This window comes from Coenobita brevimanus, chromosome 115 (genome assembly GCF_032717465.1).
Source record: "Coenobita brevimanus isolate Jiangsu-jjx chromosome 115, ASM3271746v2, whole genome shotgun sequence".
NCBI lineage: Eukaryota > Metazoa > Arthropoda > Malacostraca > Decapoda > Coenobitidae > Coenobita > Coenobita brevimanus.
Genome location: NC_137068.1, coordinates 4,352,501 through 4,380,333, shown reverse-complemented (window position 1 = coordinate 4,380,333; position 27,833 = coordinate 4,352,501). Strand labels below are relative to the sequence as shown.

The following is a 27,833-nucleotide window of genomic DNA, read 5'->3' as shown; positions in this document are numbered from 1 at the left end:
GAAAAGATTAGGAGAAATACACTGAGGTGGTTTGGACATGTGGAGAGAATGGAGAATGAAAGACTGACTAAGAGGGTGTATGTAGGTGAGGTGAAGGGAGGGAGAGGGAGGGGTAGACCGAGGATGAGGTGGAGGGATGGAGTTGAGAGGTATATGAGGGAAGGGGGGGGGTGAGTTGGGGGGAGGGTAGTCAAATGGTGGGTGACAGAGTGACTTGGAGGCATTTTGTCTGCGGCGACCCTTTGCAGGATTAGAGCGTCGGGCTATAGATAGATAGATGATCTCATTGTATTATTCATCTTCTGTCTTTGTGCCAAGTAAAAATCAATATTTTTCCTTAGCCATCCACAATAAATGAAAATAATACACTACTTTGAAATGTGCATTAAAAGATCTACATCATCTGGGTGACATGAAATATGCCAATTTCAAACACAGAGGTGCCTTGTCCATGACCAGGATCAACCCTCGCTGCAACACAGTACTGTACACCATTTTGCATCACTGGACAGTCCTGTTCATGTGTGGCTTACCTACATGCCTTAAGATATAGCTGCTGCTCACCCCCCTCCCCTCCCCCAAATGAGAGAGAGAGAGAGAGAGAGAGAGAACGAATCAACAGCACACCCAATTTAAAAGGGCCACAATCTCACCACTAAAACCCCTAAAATCCTGACTGCATCTCAACGGCATCACTATTCACATTTCTTTACTATGTTAACCTAACCACCACACAAACTAATGGTAGGTGGTAACAACCATCATCCACTCATTTGATAAAGTGCTGCCTACTTCTTCCCAAGGTGACTCACACTGAGTAACAACCCTAATGGTTTCCTGTAATCCAAGAAATCATTTACATTGCTGGGTGGTGACCATATAACCAAATGACTGGGTGACGTGAAGCATAATGTGGTGTCCATGTTAACTAACTGGAGAAATACAAATGTGGCATCCATCCAGGAACCAAACTTCTGCATTCTTTCCCACTCCTCGTTGTGGTGAGGTGCTGTCCATTGCATAAGACAGGCTTGCCGGGGGCAAATGCTTGCCTGCAGCTGATAGGTCTGCTCAGCCAAGCAAACCAAGGTTACTTTAATACTACTACTACATTATCAGTCATCTTTGAATTTCAATCAGTTCATCAAGCTTGTTTAGTCTTCAGGCTGGTGCTGTCACCTTTACATGATGGCACTGATATAATTGGCCTGGTTATACAAACATCCCTCACCTCCCTCCCTGTCCTCCGGGAGGATGGTGGACTGTAAGAGAAGGGCAACTTCAGCCTGGAGTCGACCGGCATCTCATTCAGATGAGCCTGGGACCACCGCAATAGTCTATGGATTTCAGCTGTGGTTGGTTCGTTCGTTTATAGAGACTCCAACACGCCTCCATACATCTGTCTTGGCCAACTAATGGAAGCTCTCTATGCTACTTGATCTCTTGCAGTCTCTCTATTCAGTCCCTTATCCCTGAGGTCACACGCTCTGACCTTATCCTTGGTCTTTTTCGGTCTGTCTCTCTTAACCTTACACTCAACGTTCACTCCTCTTACCTTCAGCATCTAGCTGTCATCCTCCATCCTCTCCTGATGGCCAAACCTTTTCAATCTACATTTTCTCATCGCAACCCTTTCTCATCACAACATTCAAGTCCCATCCTTCCAAGCAACTTTTCACTCACATTCCTAATCCCCAAAAGTTTGACATTCAAGGATGCACTACACATCCATCTAATCATCATCATCTCTGTATGTCTGAACCTAAGAATATCCTCTTCCTTTACTGTGCAGGTCTCACTACCAAACAATATTACACTCCTAACAGATACAGTATACAAGGACCCCTTAGAACAGAGGGAAAGCCCTCTCAATGTCAGGAAAGCAAAATCTCCCTGAACTTCCTCCAATCATTCTTTACCTTAGCCACATGGCTAACTCCAACCCCATCTCCATCACATAATATAGCCCCTACATAACAAAGGTTCTCCACACATTCAAGCGTCTCTCTAGCAAGCTTAATCCTTTACTGCTTCTCTGTCTCAGTATGTTCTCCCCTAAACACCACACACAAGAAATCAGCACTATCTCATGGTCAAAGTCTAATACCACTAAATCTCTTTTTTATCTACTTATTCCAAACACTGCACATGATGAGTTACTTCCCACAACCTTGTGGCACACTGCAAATGACCACACTCCCTCTACTGTGACAGTACCGCCACCAACCCTAGATATCATTACCTTTGTTTTATCCACATTTACATTCAAACCCCTGTACCCCATTCCATCTCACCACTTTCAATAATCTTTCCATCACCATCCTCTCATTCTCTGTAATCAACAAGTCATAAACATACAACACCTCCTATGGAAGTTCAGTTTTGAAGTCATGTGAGAGAGCTTCAAGCACCATGATAAATACATAGGGTTCAAAACTGACCTCTAATGGACACTGACATTCACAGAAAACTCACCACTCAAACCTCTGTTCACTCTCACCTGGGAGCAAGAACCGTTGTACATAGCCATAACCACTTTAAATAGCCACTCCTCAATCCCAAACTTTCTTATTATCCACATAATTACCTCCCTAGGAACTCTATCGAAGATCTGATCCAAATAAACAAAAATAAAAATGAAGTTCTCTCTTCTTTCCTAAACACTGCATTTTTCCTGCAGCTGTTGAAGAATGTACTGCATCAATCATCCCTTTCCCTGATATAAACCCAAACTGCATTATCAATATTCACTCTTTCCCTTATCATACTTTCCAGGGTTCTCTCCATTACCTTCATTTTCTGGTCTGAAAGTTTTATACTGCACATCCATATTTCCTCTCTCCAGGGCAACACTCCTCCCCTTATACACATTTATGATCAAGTAGCCAAACATCTCATTGAGCAACTGGTTATAATATTCTCTCCAAGCATCCTTAATACCCTTACTGCTCACCACTACCCTTCCTTCATCATTCTTCACACACTGCTCACCTATATCACTGCTTTCTCATAATCAAATCTGCCACCTTAAATACCACATTCTCTTTTTGGCACTCTTTAGGCTATCCAGTTAAAGTCTCCGAGACTCAGACTCTGCCTTATATACCTCCTTCCTGGCCTTACAAATAGCAGCCAAGTATTCTTCTGTTACCACCCCGTTTTGATTCCCACAACTGCAGCTTCTATACACTAAATCCGTCAACATGTTAACTTATGTCTTGATGGGCCTCTTGTCCATCTACACACTGAATCAGGTAACTCTCAGATGACTGCTCTTGAGAGATCTGTACTGTTCATTAACACTTCTGTCAACTCATCTCAATATATAAAGCATCCCTTACTGCTTGATTTTTCAACCTCCATATTTCCTCTTTGGTATGTAGGTCCTTTTCCTCAGTACCAAACTGATGATGTGAGAAAGGAGTTAATATCAATCCCTTCATTCCAAAAAAACTTTAGAAGAAAAGAAAAATATAGAATCTATCTATAGACCGACGCCCTAATCCCACAAAGGGTGGCCGCAGACAAAACGCCTCCAAGTCGCTCTGTCACCCACCATTTGACTACCTTCCCCCCAACTCACCCCCCCACCCTCATATACCTCTCAACTCCATCCCTCCACCTCATCCTCGGTCTACCCCTCCCTCTCCCTCCCTCCACCTCACCTACATACACCCTCTTAGTCAGTCTTTCATTCTCCATTTTTTCCACATGTCCGAACCACCTCAGTGTATTTCTCCTAATCTTCTCAACCACATCCATATCCACCCCACAACGTTCCTTCACTTCTTCATTCGTCAACCTGTCCCTCCATGTCACTCCACATGCTCCTCTCAAGTAACTCATTTCTACTGCTCTCACTCTTGACTTGTTCCCCTCTTGCAGGGTCCACGCCTCGCTTCCATACGTCAGGGTAGGGATCACAATACCATCATGCAGTGACTTCTTAACTTCCATACTCACCTCCCAATTCCTCATCACTGCTTTCAGTGAACCAACAACCTTCCTTCCCTGCTGTACCCTTTCACGCACTTCATTCCCCAAAGTTCCATCCTTACTCATCACACTACCCAAGTACTTGAATGCACTCACATTCTCCATATCCTCACCATCCAACCTTACTGTACATTCTGTGACTTCATTCCTCTCAAACACCATAACTTTAATTTTGTTTATATTAACTTTCAGCTTCCTCCTCCTACACACTGTCCCAGATTCATTCACCAAACCTTGCAACTCCCATTCATTTTCACTCAACAATACTGTATCATCAGCAAACAGCAACACCGGAATCTTCCAAATCTCACCCTCACTCATTAGAGCCACCCCCACATCCACTGCCCTACCTTGCACCTCCTTTACAACCCCATCCATGTATATATTAAACAGCCATGGAGACATCACACAACCCTGTTTCAGTCCCACATTGAGATCAAAGAACTCACTCACCTCACCATCCACTCGCACCGTAGCCCTAGCTCCTTCGTACATACTCTTCACAGCACTCAACAATTTCCCCTCCACTCCATATATTCTTCATACCTTCCACATACCTTGCCTATCTATTCTGTCATAAGCTTTCTCCAAGTTCATGAAGGCAGCATACACTTTCTTTCCCTTCTCTAGATACTTCTCCACTAAACATCTTAGAACAAATATCTGATCTACACACCCTTTTCCCTTCGTAAACCCCCCTTGTTCTTCTCCAACTAGTTCCTCTGTCATATGCCTAACCCTATCAATGAGTATTCTACCATATATTTTACCAGTCACACTAAGAAGGCAAATACCCCTATGGTTACCACACACTTCTCTCTCCCCCTTTCCTATGTACTGTATAAAGGAACAATTATACCTGACTTCCAGTCCTCTGGAACGCTTCCCTCTTCCCAAGCCTACTTCCATATCCACTCCACAACAATTCCACCCCCATACCTAAGCATTTCACCACACACTCCATCAATTCCTGGGGCCTTTCCCAACTTGATCTTCTTCATTGCTTCCACTACTTCTGCCCTACTGATCTCTTCCTCCCTCCTCTCATCTCTTCTTCTCCCACCCATTCCCCAGCCACTTATACTCGCACTGCTCTCACTCTCTACATTCAACAAATCCTCAAAGTGCTCCTTCCATCTCCTCAATTTCTCTCTCTTCTCCACCAACAATCTATTATTCCTATCTTTCACTCCCCTACTATTTCCCCTTTCACACTGACTTACTTTCTTTACCTCCTTCCAAAACAATTTCTTACTCTCCCTCCATTTCACACTCAGGTTACTCCCAAACTCTTCATCCACTTTCTTCTTACTCTCCTTCACCAGTCTCTTCACCTCCCTTCTCCTGCTCACATATACTTCTCTCTTCTCTCTCTCATTTTCTCCCCTACCTCTACTCGCTATCCATTCACTATATGCCTTCTTCTTTCGTTCTACAGCTCGTTTCACCTCATCATTCTACCATGCTGTCCTTTGCACACCCTTGCATCTCCTCCTCACTCCACAAACCACCTCACAGGCTGAGCCAATCTCTTCCGTGAATATCTTACATACGTCTTCCACCCCTTCCATCTGCTCTAGCTCATACCTTCTCAATCTTTCACTATGCTCTTATACTCTGCCATTCTCTCACTATCTTGCAAATTCTCCACTCTCCTCACAGGAGCTGTTTCCTCCTGTCTTCCCCTTCGTCTCCTCAACCATTTTCTTTGCAGCTTTACCTTGGCCATCACTAAGTGATGGTCCGAGACTCCATTCCCCCACCCTCTCCAAACTCTTGCATCCAAAACTTGTCTTCTCATTTGCTCATCCACACACACATAGTCTATCATTGCCTTTCGTTCAACAAGTTCACCATCCATCCTTCTCATTACTCTCCATGTATACCGGTGGATCACCTTATGCCGAAAGTAGGTGTTGGCTATTGCCAACCCCTTACCAGCACAGATGTCCATCAATGCACTACCATTCCCATCTACTTCAGCTGGCACACCCCACTGACCAACCACTCCATCCACTCGTACATTCCCAACCTTGCCATTCGTGTCTCCAATCAAAAGCACTCTCTCGCTCCTCTCAAATTTGTCCACACATGCTTCTACTCTCGCCCAAAACTCATCTTTCACTCTTGCCACTTGGTCCTCTGTCGGAGCATACACACATACAATCGCCCCCGCTTGTATACCTACTTTCATCCTCACTCATACGATCCTTGCACCCACTGTTCCATACTCTCTTATATTCTCCTTCCACTTCTTGCTTATCATCAGACATACTCCCTCTCTTGCCCTCTCATTCTCATTGACTCCTGCACATATACCTAAACCATATTCCCATTCTTTCACCCTTTCACCTTGCCATTTAGTTTCAGTCAATCCACATATATCCACTTTTGCATCCTCAAGCACCTGAACAATCTCTCTCTCTTTCACTTCATCATTCACTCCTCTCACATTCCAAGTTCCCACCCTCAGAATGTCCTTTGTCCGTTCCTTAGTCGTCAACGTATGGTCCGTCCGGGTCCGAGGCGCTTTATTTGCTTGTTTAGTTAGTTCTTTTTACGGAGTTGGGCATTAACCCACCACCAACTCTTTTAGTCGCCTCGTACGACAAGCAGGGATAATGGGGGAGTATTCTTGAAACTCCCCTACCCCCAGGGTAGGTACAGCAAAATGCTGGCAGAAAACTGTTTGCAAACTTCTGCTTGTGGTATTACATTTGCTGGTATAAATATCAATTCATCTCATTATGATCAATAATGAGTGAGCAAGCAATGACTTTCAAAAGCCATTGACGTGATCTTCAAAGGTAAACAAACTTTTCAGAATACTATATTACGTATGAGTTTGATTATAATGTGGCTAAAAAGTGAAGCAATATTCATGTCCACATCTGTATACAGTTTCCAAATGATCAAGGGTGCTCATGTTTTGCCTCGTTTACCCAGTTTTACCTGGTTGTAGTATACAGGATTTGAGCCAAGCCTGTGATGTCCTGTCTCTAAATCTGCTTTTATCCAGTCTACTTTTGAACACATGTATGTCCTTTGCCTACATCATCTTCTCTTCCAAACTGTTCCAAGTATCTATACCTCTATTTGAGAAATATATATATATATACAATATATATATATATTTTTTACATCACTTTGATAACTACTCTTCCTCAGTATACTGTATAATCATTTTCTCTTGTCCTTCCATCATCTTCTACAAAAAGATCCTCTCAGTCCAGTGACACTCTGAAACCCTTCTGTACTCACTCTCTTCAGCCTGGTGGAAGGGTCTGTGATAGGTGTACTGAAATGAAGTACATGAGGACTATCATGATGACAATGCTGCTGATTATTATATTTTTGATGATGATGATATACAAGAGCTTCACCATCCCCAGACAAGTAATAGTAATGACGTACCGGAACCCTGCTGTATTTGCTGTGTTGATCCCGGTGGGAGGGTCTGTGTGTTTATGTCGTGGGGTGGCCCCGGGGGTGCGGGGCTGGGGCCGGGGGGCACTCCCACCTGACCCACACCTGTCCCCACCCCACCAGTCCCGTGCCCACCTACTCCACCACTCTGAAACAAAATACAAACATTAATGAATAAGACTGAAATGTGTTTAATCTGAAAAAGATCCCTAACCTGTTTCAGCTGTTCCTCTCTCAACAAACAAAACTAAAGCAGGTTTGCTCTAATTTAATAAAACTCTCCAACCCTTTTCATCTGTCCTCACCTCACTAGTCCTGTTCCTACCTACTCCACTACTAACACAAAATATAAACATTAATGATGAAAACTAAAGCGTATCAGCTCTAACCTAACAAAATCTTATATCCCTTTCTGCTTTCCTCACCCCACCAGATCCATTAATGCCGGCTGCAGCACCCTGGAACATCATACAGCAAGTCCTTGTTGTAAGTCTTCTTTTTTGACTGCTTTTTTGTACATACATCCACAGTAAAATATTTAACAATACTGTACCTACATCCACACACACACCAAGGAACATCAAAACAACACCCAGCACATATCATTATACACAATACTGTCATTTCTCCCCCTTCGCCTGCCTCAGCCCAGCTTCCAGAAGCATATCCATACTCAAATCACTCACTGTTCCATTAAGTCACTAAAGACAACACACAGCTGCATGCACGGCCTCCTGATATCCACCCTTCTGAATCCTATCTCCCTCATGAGGACAGGGTCCACCTTGCCAGGCTGAGATGTAGGCATCATCCAACCCTCTTGAGTTATCAGAAGAGACTGGATGGCTCCGTCGCTAATGCCTGTCCAGGAAGCAATGCAGCACCCCATACTATTAAGCACATTATGGAAGACTGCATTGCACACAATCACCTGTGCCAATAACACAACATACACTCCTTGAGGGCTCTGTGGGAAAGCCCTATCACAGCCATGGCCTTCCTTAGGGACTCAGGGCTGTTCGGCCAGACTCCCTGGGGAACAACTACTACTACTACAATATCTACCACTATCAAAGTTCCATTGGTACCTATAAAGCTGATCTGCCAGTGTCCTACAATTAACAGTACTTGGTGTCTGGAAAAACTCCTGATCTAGAACACATCCTTTGCTTATAACAAGGACTGTCTGTACAAACTTAATGAAGAAATCTGAAGAACTTTGCTCTAACTTGACAAACAACCCTAACCCCTTTCAGCTCAGTTGGTGGAAAAGTGCAGCAAGATTAGATGGTCAGTTTGATTATACTCTCTTCACTCACACTTGACCTAAAAATGACATCTGTCTATCATGAATTTTGAGCTGAAACAAGGAAGTAACACTGAAATATGGTGCTCACAACAAAAGTGCTATGGAAAAGATGGACAGCCGCAGTAATGTATTTTTTTTGCTACTCAACCATCTGAAATAAACTGCAATTTCTATTAAAGAAAAAAAAGGGGGGGTTAACCATGGAGACTCATTCCTATGTGAAAACTAAGTCTCCTCAAACTTCATGCAACCATGACAAAGTACAGTATGCAAACTGTGGAAACACCCCAATTCATTAATCAAAACAGCCAACAACTGTACACACCACTAAATATCCAGTGTAATCACGCTTATCTTAAATGTCAGGACCAACTGCCTAGCCCCGGGCTCCTACGCTCCTCATGGGGCAACGTAAGATTGGATGATGGATGGATGGATGAACATACTTCCTGTAAAGAGTGTCCTCATCATGTCTTACTCTTTCTTTGTCCTTTTTTCCCATTAAGGTGAGAGTAAATTATGGTAAAAATGGGCCAATAAACTTTTAATGCTACATATAAAGTGATTTCCAAGTTTTCCTCAATTTAGTGTCAACTGTATGACAAAGCTTGTTACACTTTAGCACACATCCCACACTTGTTACGAGGACTCCCTGTACATTGTATGGTAATGCATAGAGATGACTCAAACTGATAACTATCTATCTACAGTATCTACTGCCAGACACCTTAATGCCATAAGGGGTGGCCACAAACAAATAGCCTCCATGTCATCCTGTCCCCCGCTATTTCTCTACCCTAGTCCCAGCTCACACCCCATGCTTTCATATATCTCTCCACTCCATCCCTCCATCTCATCCTTGGCCTCCCCCTCCCTCTCCCCCCCTCACCTCACTCACATACACTCTCCTCATCAGTCTCACACTCTCCATCCTCTCCACATGGCCAAACCACCTCAATGTGTTTCTTTTAACACTTCCTATCACATCCACATCCACACCACAATGCTCCTTCACTTCATTTGTCAGTCTGTCTCTAATTGACTCCACAGGCTCCTCTCAAATAACTCATTTTCACTGCTTTCACTCTTGACTTCTGTCCCTTCAACATGGTCCAAGCTTCACTTCCACATGTTAAAGGAACTAATAACCAATTCAATAATATCCCTACATACAAAACATGTACACAATTCATCTTAGCATTCTGCATTTTTGTGAAACTTCTCACTATCATGTAATCATATTCCTGTACACACACACTTCTATCAACAGTGCAGTAGCTAGCATATCCATATCAAACTCAACACTTAGAGAGGCCAAGTCTGATACTTGGGTCAGATAGACTGGTGGACATGTTTGTTTCCCCCCCTTGTCCCATCAGTACAGGTGCTGGAGGATGACAACTTCATGTGGTAGCACTGTTATAGCTTGGTAGATGCGCTGGTATATTATACAAATATCCCTCAACTCCTTCTCTGTCCCCCAGAAGGTGGATGGTGCACTGCCAGAGTAGAGCAACTTAAACCTGCAGTCTACATGACCAAACTTAAGCTGAATCTAAGGCTACAACTACTATTACTACCCATCAGTACAAATGGGGATGAGTCTAACCCAACTACTGTACTGCATGTAACATTCTATGGCAAGAACAAGCCATCATCATTACCACTGCAACCTCTTATCCCAACTACAGGTAGGGTACTGGGGGGAGGGGGGAAAGCCACACAAACATTCACCCACCATGAACATCCCCATAATCCTGGCCCCATTTCACGTGCATGACCTACCTACACATATATTTTGCTCCCTCCCCCCCCTTTTAATATATACTGTACAGTATATAGATTTGCTTCACAGTACTTTACCTACCATATTAAATCAGCTAACTTTCGAGTTAAAAAGAGAGTACCAATTCCTTGGCACGTGTGCCTCCTTACATAATTCATCCAACCAATTCAGTCCTCTGTAAACTCCCTAGCCTGACTAATCTCTATACCTCTCATTTCCTGGAAACCACCCAGCCCTCAGTTACCAGCTTTGATTTGGGTTTTGAATTCAACAATGACACATGCCCTGCCTGTACTGGAATAGGACCACAAAACACAAGATAAATAATGAGGCACTCCACAGCACATGTCACATTAACACACAGGCTCGCCATCAACTGTTTAGGAAACCTATGGGACAAACTCATAGGGACAGCTGCAAACCTGCAGTCAATGGGTCTGCTCAATTAAATGAACCAGGGTTGAGTAATAACAACAACAACAACAACAACAACAACAACAACAAAACTATTTATGATATCCATCCATCTTCTTTACCTGCCTACCATGCCTCCTACCAACATCACATTCACACACACACACACCATTTTCACCAACCTATTTACCATACATTTTATTCTCTCCATTTGATCATACACTCTAAACACAAACTTTTCAACCCTATTGTAAACAGACTTTCTTCCTTCACATTCCTCATGAATCACATTCCTTCATATCTGGTCCAATTGATGCATTCCACACATTCCTCAATAACCCTATTTCCACGCCTCTTATTCCTGACATTTCATTCTCAAGTCACACCAGGCTCACAACATATGATAATGTGGGCACTGTTGCACCTTCATGTTCTTGCAGCTGCCACACTCTGAGCTCTCTTTAGCATCAAGGCCTTATCAGTACCAGACACTTTCCTTCCCTGTGCTATTCAACTTTCCATTCCTTTTGCACATTTACCTCTCTTTTCCAGGTGGTAGGTGAAGACAACCATCATCCACTCACAATGTAGTGTCACCTGCTTCTTCCTTCAACTCTATCAATTTGTTTCTGTGTCTATGTCTTTTCCAACTTCTCCACTTCCTTCCTGCCACTTTTTATTACTCTTCTTTCCATTTCAAGTGGCTCTACACTAAGTGACAAGCCTAATGTTTTCCTGCAAACCAATAAACTGTTTACATTGTTGGGCATTAACCACGTAACCAGAACACAGGGCAATATGGAGCCTACTATGGTGCCCCTGCTATCTAGAAGGAGGGACAAAAAAGTGGCATCCACCCAAGTACCAAATCTCTACACTTTTCCCCACTCCTCACAGTTGTGGAGTGCTGTCAGATGCAGGGGAACATCTGTTCAGTGAACAGAACAACCCTGCAGAGGCGAATGTTTGCCTGCAGTTGATGGTCTGCTCAGCCAGGCAGACCGAGGTTGATCAATAACCTCTCTTTTCTATTACTGCACCTACTGGTACAGATATAAACTCTCTCACCAATTCAAGTCTCTCTCCATTCACCACATCACAATGAGAGTTATTATCAGTTATTTTGACTCTTATCAGTTATTTTCAAAGCAGGACACTCACAAACATCAACCAAACTCTTCATCAATCAGCACAGCTCTTGTTCACTATTGGCTTTTCTGCCTTGCTGACCCTTCTGCTGTCAACAGGCCTCCCTTACTTGCTCAGTCTTCAAAACTGCTACTCCTTCTTTTCTTCCTTCAAAAGCAGAGTTACACATTATAAACAGACTGAACATTTTTATACCTAACCAATGGTAATCTTCCTGAATAGCCAATGATCATAAAATCCATTCATTATCAAATTTTTTACTGCCCCATCAGGAGCACAGAGGCCTGGTACTAGGCTACTCTTGTGTCATATCATATCATATTGTTTATAAAGGCTCCAACCTGCTTGCATGTGTTGGCCTTGGTTACCTAATGGCAGCTCTCCACACTGCTCGATCTCTGCCAGCCTCCCTGGGATCACACTCCGACCTCATCCCAGGTCTTTTTTGGTCCAGACATTTAAATGAACGGTAACTTAATTAGTGATAGACAATGTGGTTTTCGCCACGAAAGATTCACCATTGACATACTCAATCTCCTAACTCATACCATCCATCAATCAATAGACCTACATGGAGAAACTCATGCAGTAGCCCTTGATATTTCTAAAGCTTTTGACAGAGTATTGCACCGCTCCCTGCTGTTCAAACTCCCTTGCTATGGACTAACGTCTTTTGTTCCATTGATTTCCTCATATCTTAGTGACAGGAAAATATGAGTAAATGTTGATGATGTATATTCCAAATTCCACTCAATTAATGCCGACATGCCGCAGGGATCAGTTCTGGCGCCAACCCTATTTCTGGTTCATATTAATGATCTCTTATCTGTCACCCACAATCCCATCCATTCATATGCAGATGACTCAAAACTACACGGTTCATTCACACTCAGACACCCATTTACAAAGTCTAATATCTCTACCTCTCAACTCAGTACAGCCATCTCCATAAATCATGACCTATCTATGATCAGTGAATGGGGAAAAAACAACCTTGTCTCATTTAATGCTAGTAAAACTAAATATATACAATTTACCAATAGACAGATATTGCTAGATTCATTTATTACCTTCAGTGCTACTAACATTCCTGTCTCCAAAAGTATTGAAATTCTTGGCGTCTCACTTAACAATGTCCTCAGCTGGACCTCTCATGTCAGATCACTTGCTAAAACCGCCTCAAAGAATCTTGGATTATTATACAGAGTCCGTCACTTCTTCACTGACGAGCAGTTAGTTATAATTTATAAGAGTCATGTGCGCTCTCAGCTTGAATATTGCTCACCCTTGTGGCATGGATGTGGAGAGGTTGCATTAAAACAACTAAAAATTCAGAACAAAGCTGTTAGAATTATTAACAACCCTGCCATTACAAATAAACTACCTCCCCTACAAGTAAGAAGGAATGTTGCCTCCCTTGCATTATTTTACAGATATTTTTATTGCAAATGCTCAGACGAAGTTGCATCCATGGTGCCACCTCTTCATGCCATCCCTCGTGCTACACAGGCATCTGGTAGCGCTCATGACTGGAATGTCACTCAGCCATATTGCAGAACTTCTGCCTATCAGAATTCTTTCATCCCGCGAACTGCATCTCTCTGGAACTCACTTCCCCAGTGTTGTTTCCATCCAAACTTCAACCCACAGCTGTTCAAGTCTAACTGTTACAGATATTTTATGAACAGAGGACACCAGTAATCTGGTGTATGGATTATTTTTTTTATTCATTTGTTTTTCCTTCCTCTGTTTTGTATAAAAAAAAAAAAAAAAAAAAAAAAAAAAAAAAAAAAAATTTGCCCTGAGAGATTTTGTGTGAACAATACACTCAGCTATCCCTAGCATTTCAGTCCTCACGGGCCATATCCAGCAATTAGCTGTAGCTACACAAAAGTAAAATGGTAAGGAAGAGCTGTTTGAGAGCTTCCCAAAGGTAAAGGTGAGATCAGACGACATGAGGCGATTAACCATGGTGCTCTTCTCCATAACTTAGGCCTCTGAGTCTGTGGCAGATAATTAAGTCAGTATTCTAGGATACAACGCCATTACATGATCCAGGTTACCACAGCCTCCTAAGCTGCCCAGAATATAGAAAGTTAATTGGTAAGGAAGGGGAGCTTATGAGTTGTCTAAGTTGCCTAGAATATAGATAATTAACTGGTATGGAAGGTGAGCTGATGAGCCTCTAAGTTGCCCTGAATATATATATATACAGTATATATATATATGTAATTAACTGGTAAGGAAGGGGAGCTGATGAGCCACCTAAGCTGCCTAGAATATAGAAAATTAACTGGTAAGGAAGACAAACCTGGCTACCTCTTAACCCCTTCACTCCTATGGCATACTTTTCATTTTATTACCTCTACCAAGGAGGTTATGTTTTTGCCAGCGTAGGTTTGTTTGTCTGTTTGTCTGGTGGCAGGATTACTCAAAAAGTTATGAACATATTCTGCTGAAATTTCTGGGAGAGGTAGGATGTGGCCTAAGGAACAATCCACTAGATTTTGGTAGTGATCTGGATCATCATCCAGATCCAAGAATTTTTTAAAGGATTCTTTACCATTGTGGGATGGTGGCAATTTCAACATTTTTGCTTCTAACTCAATAAATAATGCCTACAATGCTTGCACAAAAATTACAAGATAACATCTCCATAAGATCTACCACACGCCCAAGTTTGATTTGGATCCCAGAAACATTCCGAATCTGGTGATCCTAAATGTTCAAATATATAGGGCTTCCGGCAAGTTCGTTACTGTGAAATAACAAATAATGCTACAGACTTGCAACTAACATTACCTTGGTGGAGGTTTGCAATCTCGGATTGCTCTTGTTCTTCATTGTCCTGTACTAGATGACTTTTACTTAAATTTAGGAATGACTTCTCATACTGACAGGGCTACAATGGGCTACATGTAACCTCTCCAGTTCAAAAAGTCTCTCCTAACCTGAGTATAATCATCTGACAGTAGTAAGAATAAAACAAGAAGTACATCACTGGACTGAAGGGGTTTGGCTGCCAAGGGTATAAGCCTATATCACAAACTGTGAAGGAGTAATGCTGACCTGTAAGACTTGATGATGCTGTGAGTGCTGTGTGAGGGTGGCATGAGTGTGTGTGTGATGCTGGGAGTGGGGCACCGGTGCGGGCGTGGCGTTGTGGGGTGGGGCCTGCTGTTGCCGAAGCTGTGGCGGGCCCTGGGGTGGCTGCGGGGCTACGGCGGGGGGAGGGTGGGGTGCAGAGTACTGGCCCAGCCTTAGTGACGCCCCGCCTCCCCCACCCGGACCACCACTGAACCCACCCACATCACCACCTGAAATAAACATTAATGTTAATTATCAACATCACCATCATCATCATAATCACCTTTTTCCCCACACAAAGATAGAGTAAGGTGGGTCCAGAAAGCAAGCAGAAAAACCTGATTGAGGTAGAAAAACAAGAGAATTCCCAATACAAATACAGTATGGTAGTACATGGAAACAGTACTAATCTGTCTCACATAATCACTATATGCAACACAAACATCAACATTAACTCCTGGATCCTTGGTGATGTTCTATTTTAGTTTACTCTTGCTGCTACCAGACACTTTTATTCAACTTGGATAAGACCTCTTGTACTGAAGGGGTGAACAAAGAGTACGAGAGAGGTGAAAAGACAAGTAGGAGAGAGTTAGAAAGGAGTGGATGAGGAATTTGGAAGGAATTTGAGTGTAAAGTGGAGGGAATGTAAGAAAATGTTCTGGAAAGAGGTGAAGAAAGTTAGATGGGGTGGCAGTGAAGTTAGTAGGGGAGTGAAAGATAAAAATGGTAGATTGCTAGTAGAGAAGGGAGGAAAAGTGAGCAGATGGAAATAACACTTAAACGAATTGTTGAACACAGAGAATGGAAGTAATGCGAGTATAAGTGGCTGGGGAATGACTGGGAGAAGAAGGGAGGGGAGAAGGAGGGAGGGGAGAAGACAGGAAGGAATCAGTAGGATAGCAGTTGTGGAAGCAATGAAGAAAGTCAAATTGGGAAAAGCCCCAGGAATTGATGGAGTGTGTGGTGAAATGCTGAAGCATGGGGAAGAGATAGTAGTAGAATGGATGTGGAAGATGTGTAGATTGGCCTGGGAGGAAGGTAGAGTCCTGGAGGATTGGAAGTCAGGTATAATTATTCCCTTGTACAAAGGAAAAGGGGAAAAAGAAGTGTTTGGTAATCATAGGGGCATTTGTCTTCTTAGTGTAATAGGAAACATGTATGGTAGGATACTTATTGACAGAGTTAAAGAAATAACAGAGGAATTAGTTGGAGAAGAACAGGGAGGCTTTAGGAAGGGAAGAGGTTGTGTAGATCAGATATTCATTCTTAGATCTTTAGTGGAAAAGTTTCTAGAGAAGGGAAAGAAGTTGTATGCCACTTTCATGGATTTGGAGAAAGCATATGACAGGGTGGACAGACAAGGATTGTGGAAAGTGTTAAGAATATATGGAGTAGATGGGAAGTTGTTGAATGCTGTGAAGAGTATGTATAATGGTGCTAAGGCTGCAGTGTGTGTCGATAGTGACTGGATGACTTTTTCTGTCTGAAAGTTAGACTGAAATGGGAATGCGTCATGCCTCCATGGTTGTTCAATCTGTATACGGATGAGGTTATAAAATAGGTACAAGGTGGGGCAGTGGATGTTGGTGCAGCCCTAATGAGAGAGGGCAGTGTCTGGAAACTTCCAATACTGTTGTTTGCAGATGATACTGTATTGTTAAGTGAAGACGAAGGGGAACTGCAAGAGTTGATGAGCGAATCTGGGAGAATGTGTAAGAAACAGAACCTGAAGGTGAATGTAGGGAAAAGTAAAGTGATGGTCTTCGAGAGAAGTCACTGAATGTTCAGTGAGGTTGGATGCTGATGAAATGGAAAACGTGAGTGTATTAAGTACTGTACTTGGGTAGTATGATGAGTAAGGGTGGAAGTTTGGAGGACAGAGTGCTTGAAAGGGTACAACAAGGAAGAAAGGTTGCTAGTTCTTTAAAAGCAATGATAAGAAACAAGGAAGTGTGCATGGAAGTAAAATAAAAAAGTCACTGCACGACAGTATTGTTATACCAACTCTAACATACAGAAGTGAAGCTTGGGCCTTGTTGGAAGGACACGAGTGATAGCGGGGGAATTTAGTTATTGAGAGGAGGATGTGGAGTTACAAGGAGAAACAGACTGAAAAATGGGGAAGTGAAGGAGCATTGTGATGTCGATGTGGATGTGATAGAAACCATTAGGAGAAATACAATGAGGTGGTTTGGCCATGTGGAGTAGATGCAGATCGAGAGACTACCAAGAAGAGTGTATGTGAGTGAGGTGGAGGGAGGGTGGGAGGGGGAGGCAAAGGATGAGATGGAGGGATGATATGGAGAGGTATACGTGAGAGGGGAGTGTGAGCTGGTGGGAGGACAATGAAATGGCAGGGGGACAGGACGACATGAAGGTGATTTGTTTGTGGCCACACGTTATGATATGAAGGCATCTCTCAACAGACAGATAGTAGTTTCAAAATTGCCTACTAAGATCAACAAAACCATCCAACATTGATAAAAATAAACTAAAAAAGACACGGCTAGGTTGTATAGGTTAATCCATCCATCCATCCATTCATCATCTAAACCAGTAGTGCCCTGACAAGAGAGAAGGAATCCTGGGATAGACTACTCAGCCCTCACAGTAAAGGTGAGTGACAAGCAATACATGAACAATAAACCTCAACATCCCCTAGGAGTGCAACCCCATGGGCCACATCCAATTGGTGCATCTTCACTCGCTAAATCCCAACAAACAGTAAACGCCACAGTACAACCTCCCCAATCTTAACATCCGATCTCCAGAAACATTCATTTTCTAACTTTTTTTTTTTTTTTTCCATTGAATAGAGGGAATGTTGATATTACTTGTCATCACACAATCTATGCATATAGAAAAGGAGAGTTAATTTGTGATCAAGCATAACAACAGATGATACATTAGTAAATACAAGGGAGTTCACTCCATTTGAAGTTCCTGGTACTATACATTAAGCTATTACTTACCTGTTTCCCCCCCCCCATAGTTACCAGATATTACCAATTACCAGACCACAGTTATCCAGATGTTGCTAATTATCTGACATTCTCACCAAGCCCACACATATGGTAGTCAGTTATATAAAAAGTTATGAAAGTAATGAAGCTTACACTAAGATGGCTTGTATCCTAAGGGTGGAGGTTGTATGGTTACAAACAATTGACCTGGTCCAAAACTTCAGCTGTTGGGGGGGGAAATGGTCACAGGAGGCCAAGCGTCTGACTGGGGGGTCAGGGCTCCCCCTCACACTTACATTGCTAACTTAGTTTGCAGTTGGAACAACCCAGTGTTGCCAAATGTGAAAATGCATTAGATAGGCCTATAAAATCTACTAAGCACATTGCCCATGTATCCTACACAATATTCATATGTTGTCACTTGGTTCAGGGAAACTATCTATCTATCTATCTATTGCCAGACGCCTCAATCCCGTTTGGGGTGGCCACAAACAAATCGCCTCCAAGTCGCCCTGTCCCCCGCCATTTCACTACCCTGCTCCCAACTCACACCCCCCTCTCTCATATACCTCTCCACCCCATCCCTCCATCTCATCCTCGGTCTCCCCCTCCCTCTTCCACCCTCCACCTCACTCACATACACTCTCTTCGTCAGTCTTTCACCCTCCATCCTCTCCACATGGCAATTCTCTTCTGTTTATATAAACACAGGCACTACTATGCTTGGACCAACATCAGATCTGATGTTGATAATAATGGGTTTGCACTTAGTTCAATGTAACATGTTTTACCAAACTACTGGCACTGAACGCCTTTAATTAAGCTTCAGAAACATCTGCAGTTAAAAATGCAGTATGTTCAGCAATTACCATCAAAAACTGCCCCTTGGCCTTGCTTGTGGTTTGCTGCTGTCACTAACCTCAGAGAATGGTAGCTTTGCTCTTCATGCAGTAGCTAATGGTTCAGATGATTTAACATGTTTCACTGAAGCTGCATGTCTTCAGATCACATTTTTTCCCATTAATTCCACATTTACAGAACATGGAAAAACGACTATCGTACCTTTTTGTACAGCTAAACTGAGTCCTCGAACTCTGGAATGGCTTCTCAGCTCTTCCTGTATGACTGAACACAAGTTGGCCTCATTTTGGTTACCTGAAGCTCAGCACTTTTACATAAGGGACCATATGGTAGGTTATTGCAACCAAGATCAATAGAAAACCAGGTCAGTACATGGGGAATTGAAAATGATTGTGCTACTTCCCATACATGACATCACATGGCCCTTTGTCTCAGTTTAGAACAGGCTGTCACAGAGATCAGGTCACTGAGATTTGCACCATGCAGAATTATTGTGTCATTTATAGATGTACTGCAGTTCCTCCTATATGCATAAAGGGAATTATTCTTTACATGGATTTTCACAAGTTGACGAGCTCAAAAAGAAGTGGGTTCATCTCTGTAACAAGAAGGGCAGTATCAATGCCAAGAATGGATGGATATACTGTAGTCTGCATTTTGAACCCGTAGCCTTTATTTGAAGGCATAAAATTTGAATACTCCCCCGGTATCCCTCCTTGTCGTACGAGGCGACTAAAAGGGTTGGTGGTGGGTTAGTGCTGCACCCCGTAAAAAAGAACTAACTAAACAAGCGAATAAAGCGCCTCGGACCAGGACAGACCATACGTTGACGACTAAGGAACGGACAAAGGACATTCTGAGGGTGGGAACTTGGAATGTGAGAGGAGTGAATGATGAAGTGAAAGAGAGAGAGATTGTTCAGGTGCTTGAGAATGCAAAAGTGGATATATGTGGATTGACTGAAACTAAATGGGAAGGTGAAAGGGTGAGAGAATGGGAATATGGTTTAGGTATATGTGAGGGAGTCAATGAGAATGAGAGGGCAAGAGAGGGAGTATGTCTGATGATAAGCAAGAAGTGGAAGGAGAATTTAAAGAGAGTATGGAACAGTGGGTGCAAGGATTGTATGGGTGAGGATGAAAGTAGGTATACAAGCGTGGTCGATTGTATGTGTGTATGCTCCAACAGTGGACCGAGTGGCAAGAGTGAAAGATGAGTTTTGGGCGAGAGTAGAAGCATGTATGGACAAATTTGAGAGAAGCGAGAGAATGCTTTTGATTGGAGACACAAATGGCAAAGTTGGGAATGTACGAGTGGATGGAGTGGTTGGTCAGTGGGGTGTGCCAGCTGATGTACATGGGAATGGTAGTCCACTGGTGGACATCTGTGCTGGTAAGGGGTTGGCAACAGCCAACACCTACTTTCGGCATAAGACGATCCACCAGTATATGTGGAAAGTAATGAGAGGGATGGATGGTGAACTTGTTGAACGAAAGGCAATGATAGACTATGTGTGTGTGGATGAGCGAATGAGAAGACAAGTGTTGGATGCAAGAGTTTGGAAAGGGTGGGGGAATGGAGTCTCGGATCATCACTTAGTGATGGCCAAGGTAAAGCTGCAAAGAAAATGGATGAGGAGACAAAGGGGAAGACAGAAGGAAACAGCTCCTGTGAGAAGAGTGGAGAATTTGCAAGATAGTGAGAGAATGGCAGAGTATAAGAGCATAGTGGAAGAAAGACTGGGAAGGTATGAGCTAGAGCAGATGGAAGGGGTGGAAGACGTATGTAAGATATTCACGTAAGAGATACGCGCAGCCTGTGAGGTGGTTTGTGGAGTGAGGAGGAGATGCAAGGATGTGCAAGGGACAGCATGGTCGAATGATGAGGTGAAAAGAGCTGTGGACCAAAAGAAGAAGGCATATAGTGAATGGTTATCAAGGAGAGGTAGGGGAGAAGATGAGAGAGAGAAGAGAGAGGTATATGTGAGCAGGAGAAGGGAGGTGAAGAGACTGGTGAAGGAGAGTAAGAAGAAAGTGGATGAAGAGTTTGGGAGGAATCTGAGTGTGAAATGGAGGGAGAGTAAGAAATTGTTTTGGAAGGAGGTAAAGAAAGTAAGGCAGTGTGAAAGGGGAAATAGTAGGGGAGTGAAAGGTAGGAATAATAGATTGTTGGTGGAGAAGAGAGAGAAATTAAGGAGATGGAAGGAGCACTTTTGAGGATTTGTTGAATGTAGAGAGTGAGAGCAGTGCGAGTATATGTGCCTGGGGAATGGGTGGGAGAAGAAGAGATGAGAGGAGGGAGGAAGAGATCAGTAGGGCAGAAGTAGTGGAAGCAATGAAGAAGATCAAGTTGGGAAAGGCCCCAGGAATTGATGGAGTGTGTGGTGAAATGCTGAGGTATGGGGGTGAGATTGTTGTGGAGTGGATTTGGAAGTTGTGTAGATTGGCTTGGGAAGAGGGAAGGGTTCCAGAGGACTGGAAATCAGGTATAATTGTTCCTTTATACAAAGGAAAGGGGGAGAGAGAAGTATGTGGTAACCATAGGGTTATTTGCCTTCTTAGTGTGACTGTTATAATATATGGTAGAATACTGATTGATAGGGTTAGGCATATGACAGAGGAACTAGTTGGAGAAGAACAAGGGGGATTTAGGAAGGGAAAAGGGTGTGTAGATCAGATATTTGTTCTAAGATGTTTAGTGGAGAAGCATCTAGAGAAGGGAAAGAAAGTGTATGCTGCCTTCATGGACTTGGAAAAAGCTTATGACAGAATACACAGGCAAGGTATATGGAAGGTATGAAGAATATATGGAGTGGAGGGGAAATTGTTGAGTGCTGTGAAGAGTATGTACGAAGGAGCTAGGGCTACGGTGCGAGTGGATGGTGAGCTGAGTGAGTTCTTTGATCTCAACATGGGACTGAAACAGGGTTGTGTGATGTCTCCATGGCTGTTTAATATATACATGGATGGGGTTGTGAAGGAGGTGCAAGGTAAGGCAGTGGATGTGGGGGTGGCTCTGATGAATGAGGGTGAGATTTGGAAGATTCCGGTGTTGCTGTTTGCTGATGATACAGTATTGCTGAGTGAAGACGAATGGGAGTTGCAAGGTTTGGTGAATGAATTTGGGACAGTGTGTAGGAGGAGGATGCTGAAAGTTAATGTAAACAAAAGTAAAGTTACGGTGTTTGAGAGGAATGAAGTCACAGAATGTACAGTAAGGTTGGATGGTGAGGATATGGAGAATGTGAGTGCATTCAAGTACCTGTATTTAGGTAGTGTGATGAGTAAGGATGGAACTTTGGGGGATGAAGTGTGTGAAAGGGTACAGCAGGGAAGGGAGGTTGTTGGTTCACTGAAATCAGTGATGAGGAATAGGGAGGCGAGTAAGGAAGTTAAGAAGTCACTGCATGATAGTATTGTGATCCCTACCCTGACGTATGGAAGCGAGGCGTGGACCCTGCAAGAGGGGAACAAGTCAAGAGTGAGAGCAGTAGAAATGAGTTACTTGAGAGGTGCATGTGGAGTGACATGGAGGGACAGGTTGACGAATGAAGAAGTGAAGGAACGTTGTGGGGTGGATGTGGATGTGGTTGAGAAGATTAGGAGAAATACACTGAGGTGGTTCGGACATGTGGAGAGAATGGAGAATGAAAGACTGACTAAGAGGGTGTATGTAGGTGAGGTGGAGGGAGGGAGAGAGAGGGGTAGACCAAGGATGAGGTGGATGGATGAAGTTGAGAGTTATATGAGAGAGGGGGGGTGAGTCGGGGGGAGGGTAGTCAAATGGTGGGTGACAGAGCGACTTGGAGGTGTTTTGTCTGCGGCCACCCTTTGCGGGATTAGGGCGTCGGGCTTTAAATAGATAGATAGATAGTAAATAACCGAATATTAGTGGAGGATGCAGAACCAACACTGTACCTACCACCTGCAAAAGGTATGTTCTATCATGAGTAATATGGAAATCAACGTACAGTCAGCCAAAAGTGGCATCTGGCATCTTATTGCATGTATCGTTCTGCAACATGGATGAAGCATTGTGACATACAAGGTGCCCTGTAATTATAAGTGCAAATACTGTCTTTGCTGAGTATTAGGACTCGAAATCCCATATACTGTCAAATGTTGGGCGGTATAATTTTAGATGCAACACATTAATAGATTCATGTGTGTCTAACAAAACTCACTTATTTTTACATCCATGGTACCCAAGGTGTGCGATTATTTCTTCTTCTTCTTCTTTCCCCCCCCCCCCCGACTACTTCACATTTTGTTGCTGGGTTATAAAAAACCTGAAATTCTGTATGCAAAATTGTAAACAGTATGATACATGGCTTAATATACAATGAATGTTTCTGTGTTTTACAGTACAGCATCTATATAGCCAAATGCCTCAATCCCATAAGGGGTGGTCACAAACAAATCACCTCCGTGTTGACCTGTCCCCTAACATTTTGCTGCCCTCCCCCAACTCACACCCCCATCTCTTATATACCTCTCCACTCCATCCCTCCATCTCATCCTCAGTCTCCCTCTCCCCCCCCTCCACTTCACTCTCACTATCCTCGTTAGTCTCTCGCTCTCCATCCTCTCCAAATGGCCATACCATCTCAATGTCTCTCTCCAAACGCTTTCTATCATCCACACACAACGTTCGTTCACTCCCTCATTTGTCAGTCTGTCTCTCCATGTAACTCCATGTGCCTCTCACAAATAACTCATTTCCCCTGCTCTCACTCTGTGTCCTTACAACAAGGTCCAAGCTTCGCTTCCATACGTTTGACATATGCAGCGACTGTTTTACCGTGCTCACTTCCCTATTCCTTATCACTGCTTTTACTGCACGATTATATATATTCTGAGGCAGTCAGTAACGCAGTATTATTATTTCATCACTTTACTCAAGTAACTTTAAAATGTGGAGTACTGCTGAAGTATTATGAATACTGAATACTTTTACTGCACATCTCTTCAAATTCATACTTTTACTTAATTTTCTGTAAAAAGTATTCATTACTCGTTTTTTACAGTATGAGAGAGAGAGATGGGGGGGGGAGATAAGCTTAGGTCCCACAAAGCTTGAAAAATCACAAATAAAATGAAGGAACAGATGAGATGGAATAAGAAAACGAGAGAGGAAAGGGGGAAAAAAATGAAGAAGGGACGATACATGTGGGTGAAGGAGTGACGATGTGTGTGTGGAAAATCATTGACACGTATTCTCGTAGGGTAAGAAGGCTCCCTAACATCTCTTCCTTAGTGACTCATTTTCCAAACTACTCATTAACATCCGCTAGTTTGCTTTTCACGTTTTTTCAGTATCGACACAGATTGCATAACACACAAGAATACAGTGACGGAGAAGAATAAAAAATAAATCGGTAAGGAAGTGTCACTAAGCTTTTTAACCGTACTAGAATACCGCCCTTTGTGTAATTCATAAGTAAAATGTCAAAATGTCCATTACCTGCGAAAATCTATGGAAAAAAAAAAATCAGGAAGAACTGTGCGGTAAAGTATTAATGGAGAATGTTTTATATGCTAATAATGTTTGTACATAATAATAATAATAATAATAATAATAATAATAATAATAATGTGATAATAACATGCTAGAACTTCCGCCAAATCTTATCACACACACACACACACACACACACACACACACACACACACACCGCAGAAGACCTGGGAAATCGTGAATCTAAAGGCCAACCCGCTTAAAATGGTAGATTTTCCGCCAAGTTAACAACAATGGCCGTACCTTCAGACCCCCCCCCCTCCTCACTGGTACCGTGTGTGTGTGTGTGTGTGTGTGTGTGTGTGTGTGAGAGAGAGAGAGAGAGGGGGGGGAGGGTAGCATCTTCGACAAACTCAGATCCTGATAATATCCAAAATTCCGCTAAGCAAGCCATACACATCTTCTTTCTAATCTCTTATTTTTAAAGTGTTTTCTCCTTAATTTGGCTTCCCCCCCCCCCCCAGTGATCCATTGTACTGTTTCTCTCGACCTTTCAATGATGACAGCCGTGGATAAATTTTTCACGCAGAGAACGAAAGGCAGCTACGAGTTAAGGCCGGAATAATGATTAAAGTATGTGTAATATATAAAACAAGATCTGAAGACCTTATGGTAAACTTCTTGTGTACCATCAACAAACGATCTCACAAAAGGTGTCCAAGAAAGCATGTGTCTGCTACCGTTTCTTCCAATGACCCTGACTTCACTGCGGAGATTTGGATTGTTTCTATACTGGGGCATGCCACGACACGCAACTTGGGCCCTTCAGGTTCCTTGAGGTCCTACGGTACTCCTGGAATCGTTGCGAGACTGAGGCGATACTAATAATACCAGCGAGAGGACTAATAATAAATAATAATAATAATAATAATAATAATAATAATAATAAACGAATGATAAAAAATACACAGCTCCTCCAAATAACTGTAATAAACATGTCCAGAATCTGCTATAGTTCTTTTGACTGTACCTGGCTCAGATTTTTGTCTTTTTGCTGCTTCTTTCACGTAGCTCAGTGGCAGAAAAATAATGCTATGGCTCTACATCCTTTCCACGGCACTTCTTCGTGACTAGTGCTGTTCCTGTGTTCATCTCCGGTCAGCATTCAAGAGATGGCAATTTTAGGCCAAGTTAAAGGTGTGTAGATAAAAAAATGTAAATCATTTAGTCGTTATTGCTACATATCAACGTTTGCACTCTCTCTCTCTCTCTCTCTCTCTAACCAACGATGTATAAAACAAAGCTTAATCTTACTCCAACTTCGGGAAGAGGATGATGATGATGATGATGATGATAATGAGGCTTAGGGATGAATATTACCGTACACACACACACACACACACACACACACACACACACACACACACACACACACAGAAATGGAAATAAGTGGAAAGGATGATAATTCACGATGATGATGTTTATTGATTATTACCGTACATGAATTACACACACACACACGGAAACAAAAAGATAATGATGACGAAGACGACGATGACGATGATGATATGGAAGACGATATGATGATAAAGACGATGATGACGATAATGTGGAAGGGCGACGATGAGGGCAATGATGATGATAAAGACGACGACGATGATGGTGATGGCGATGATGATAATGACGATGATGACGATGATGATGATGATGATGATGATGATGATGATAGTGATGATGACGACAGGACAACAACTCCGGTGCACAACTCTACCTGCGATAATTCTTGCATTCCTGAACTTGCCCCTCCACACCTGACAGGCCAGAGAAGGTGTGACTTTGTGGGGTAGTAAGGGTGGGCACCTAATCAGATCCAGGGACTCACGCCGCATCAAGTGAGTGGTCTTGCGTTCATAAAAAGGCACTACTAGGGGAGGCCAAAAATAAGCTGACGGAGGCGCTGAAGGAACATAATGCTGCATGCCGCCACTCCTCCTCTTGCCCCTCCTCACCTCCACCACACACGCCTCACCACCTTCACCACCACCATCATCACAACGCTACACTCCTCTCACCTTAACTGTGTCCAGGATTCATCACACTATACTCCTTTCACCTTATCTTGGTCCAGGATTCATCACACTATACTCCTTTCACCTTAACTTGATCCAGGATTCATCACACTACACTCCTCTCACCTTAACTTGATCCAGGTATCATCACACTATACTCCTCTCACCTTAACTTGATCCAGGTATCATCACACTATACTCCTCTCACCTTAACGTGGCCCAGATTTTTTTTTGCCTTTTCCTGCTTATTTCACAAAGCTCAGTGACAGAAAAATATACTGTTGCAGCTCTACATTCTCTTCACGACACTTCTTCGTGACTAGGAATTCAAGATGGAGAGATGGCAATTTTAGGCCAAGTTAAAACGAAATGGGTATAGGTCGGTCGCACATTGATTATTATTTTTTTAGTTTGTTCACTGTAAGCAGGGTGGGACGAAAACAATGCTATGGCTATACATCCTCTCCATAGCACTTCCTCGTGACTAGCATCGAATCCTAGTGTTATCCTCTTACTTCAGTTTAGTCAAGATAAAACATTGGCAACTTTTCGCCTAACAAAGGAAAATAGAGAATAGTTAACGCAATCTTATTCAAATCACAATCTTATCGTGACTCACTTTTTATGGAACACTAATATACTTTTTTTAAGGGAAGGCGTCGTCCTCCCATATCATATTTTGCATAATTCTCGGCATCAACGGCCGACATTTTGCATCAGCGAGGGTTCTGGTAAAAGCACGTAACTTTAGCGTGATTCCACTTCTCCTGGAGCACTTACTTTACGTCGAAGGTGTAGACTTATACCTACATTTCTCAGCATCACCGGTAGCGAGCACCATTTTATATCCGCGAGAGGTTCTGGTCAAATTACGTAACATTAACGTGCTTTCACTTTTTTTGTAGCACTTACTTTACTTCGAAGGTGTTAGCTCTATAATTCTCAGCATTACAAGTAAACAGCACCATTTTATATCCGCGAGAGTTCTGGTCAACTCACGTAACTTTAACGAGAATTCACTTTTTCTGTAGCACTTAGTTTTCTTGGTGGAATGTGCTCTCATCTAAATTCCTGAGCATCGTATGTAGTCAGCACAATTTTGCAAGTGCGAGAGTTTTGGTTAATTGACGTAATGTTAACGTGATGCCACTCTTTCTGGAGCACTTAGTTTTGTTGGTGGAATATCTTGGCTTATTATTTACCTATTACTCTGAGTCACAGGTAGCCAGCACCATTTTGCATGTGCGAGAGTTTTGGTTAATTCACGTAATTTTAATGTAATTCCACTTCTTCTGGAACACCCATTTTTTGTC

At 42.8% G+C, this 27,833-nt stretch overlaps 1 protein-coding gene across 2 annotated transcripts in view; it reads right to left on the bottom strand.

The window, feature by feature from the left end:
• LOC145418541 (eukaryotic translation initiation factor 4 gamma 3-like) overlaps positions 1–27,833 on the bottom strand; it is a 536,301-nt gene that overhangs the window by 198,396 nt on the left and 310,072 nt on the right. For both annotated transcript variants that reach the window (XM_080286907.1, XM_080286908.1), the window contains exons 2-3: positions 15,150–15,397; positions 7,411–7,570 (exon numbers count right to left, since the gene is read on the bottom strand). In XM_080286907.1, the coding sequence (XP_080143033.1) occupies positions 7,411–7,570; positions 15,150–15,397 (408 nt within the window). The remainder of the gene's footprint in view (positions 1–7,410; positions 7,571–15,149; positions 15,398–27,833) is intronic.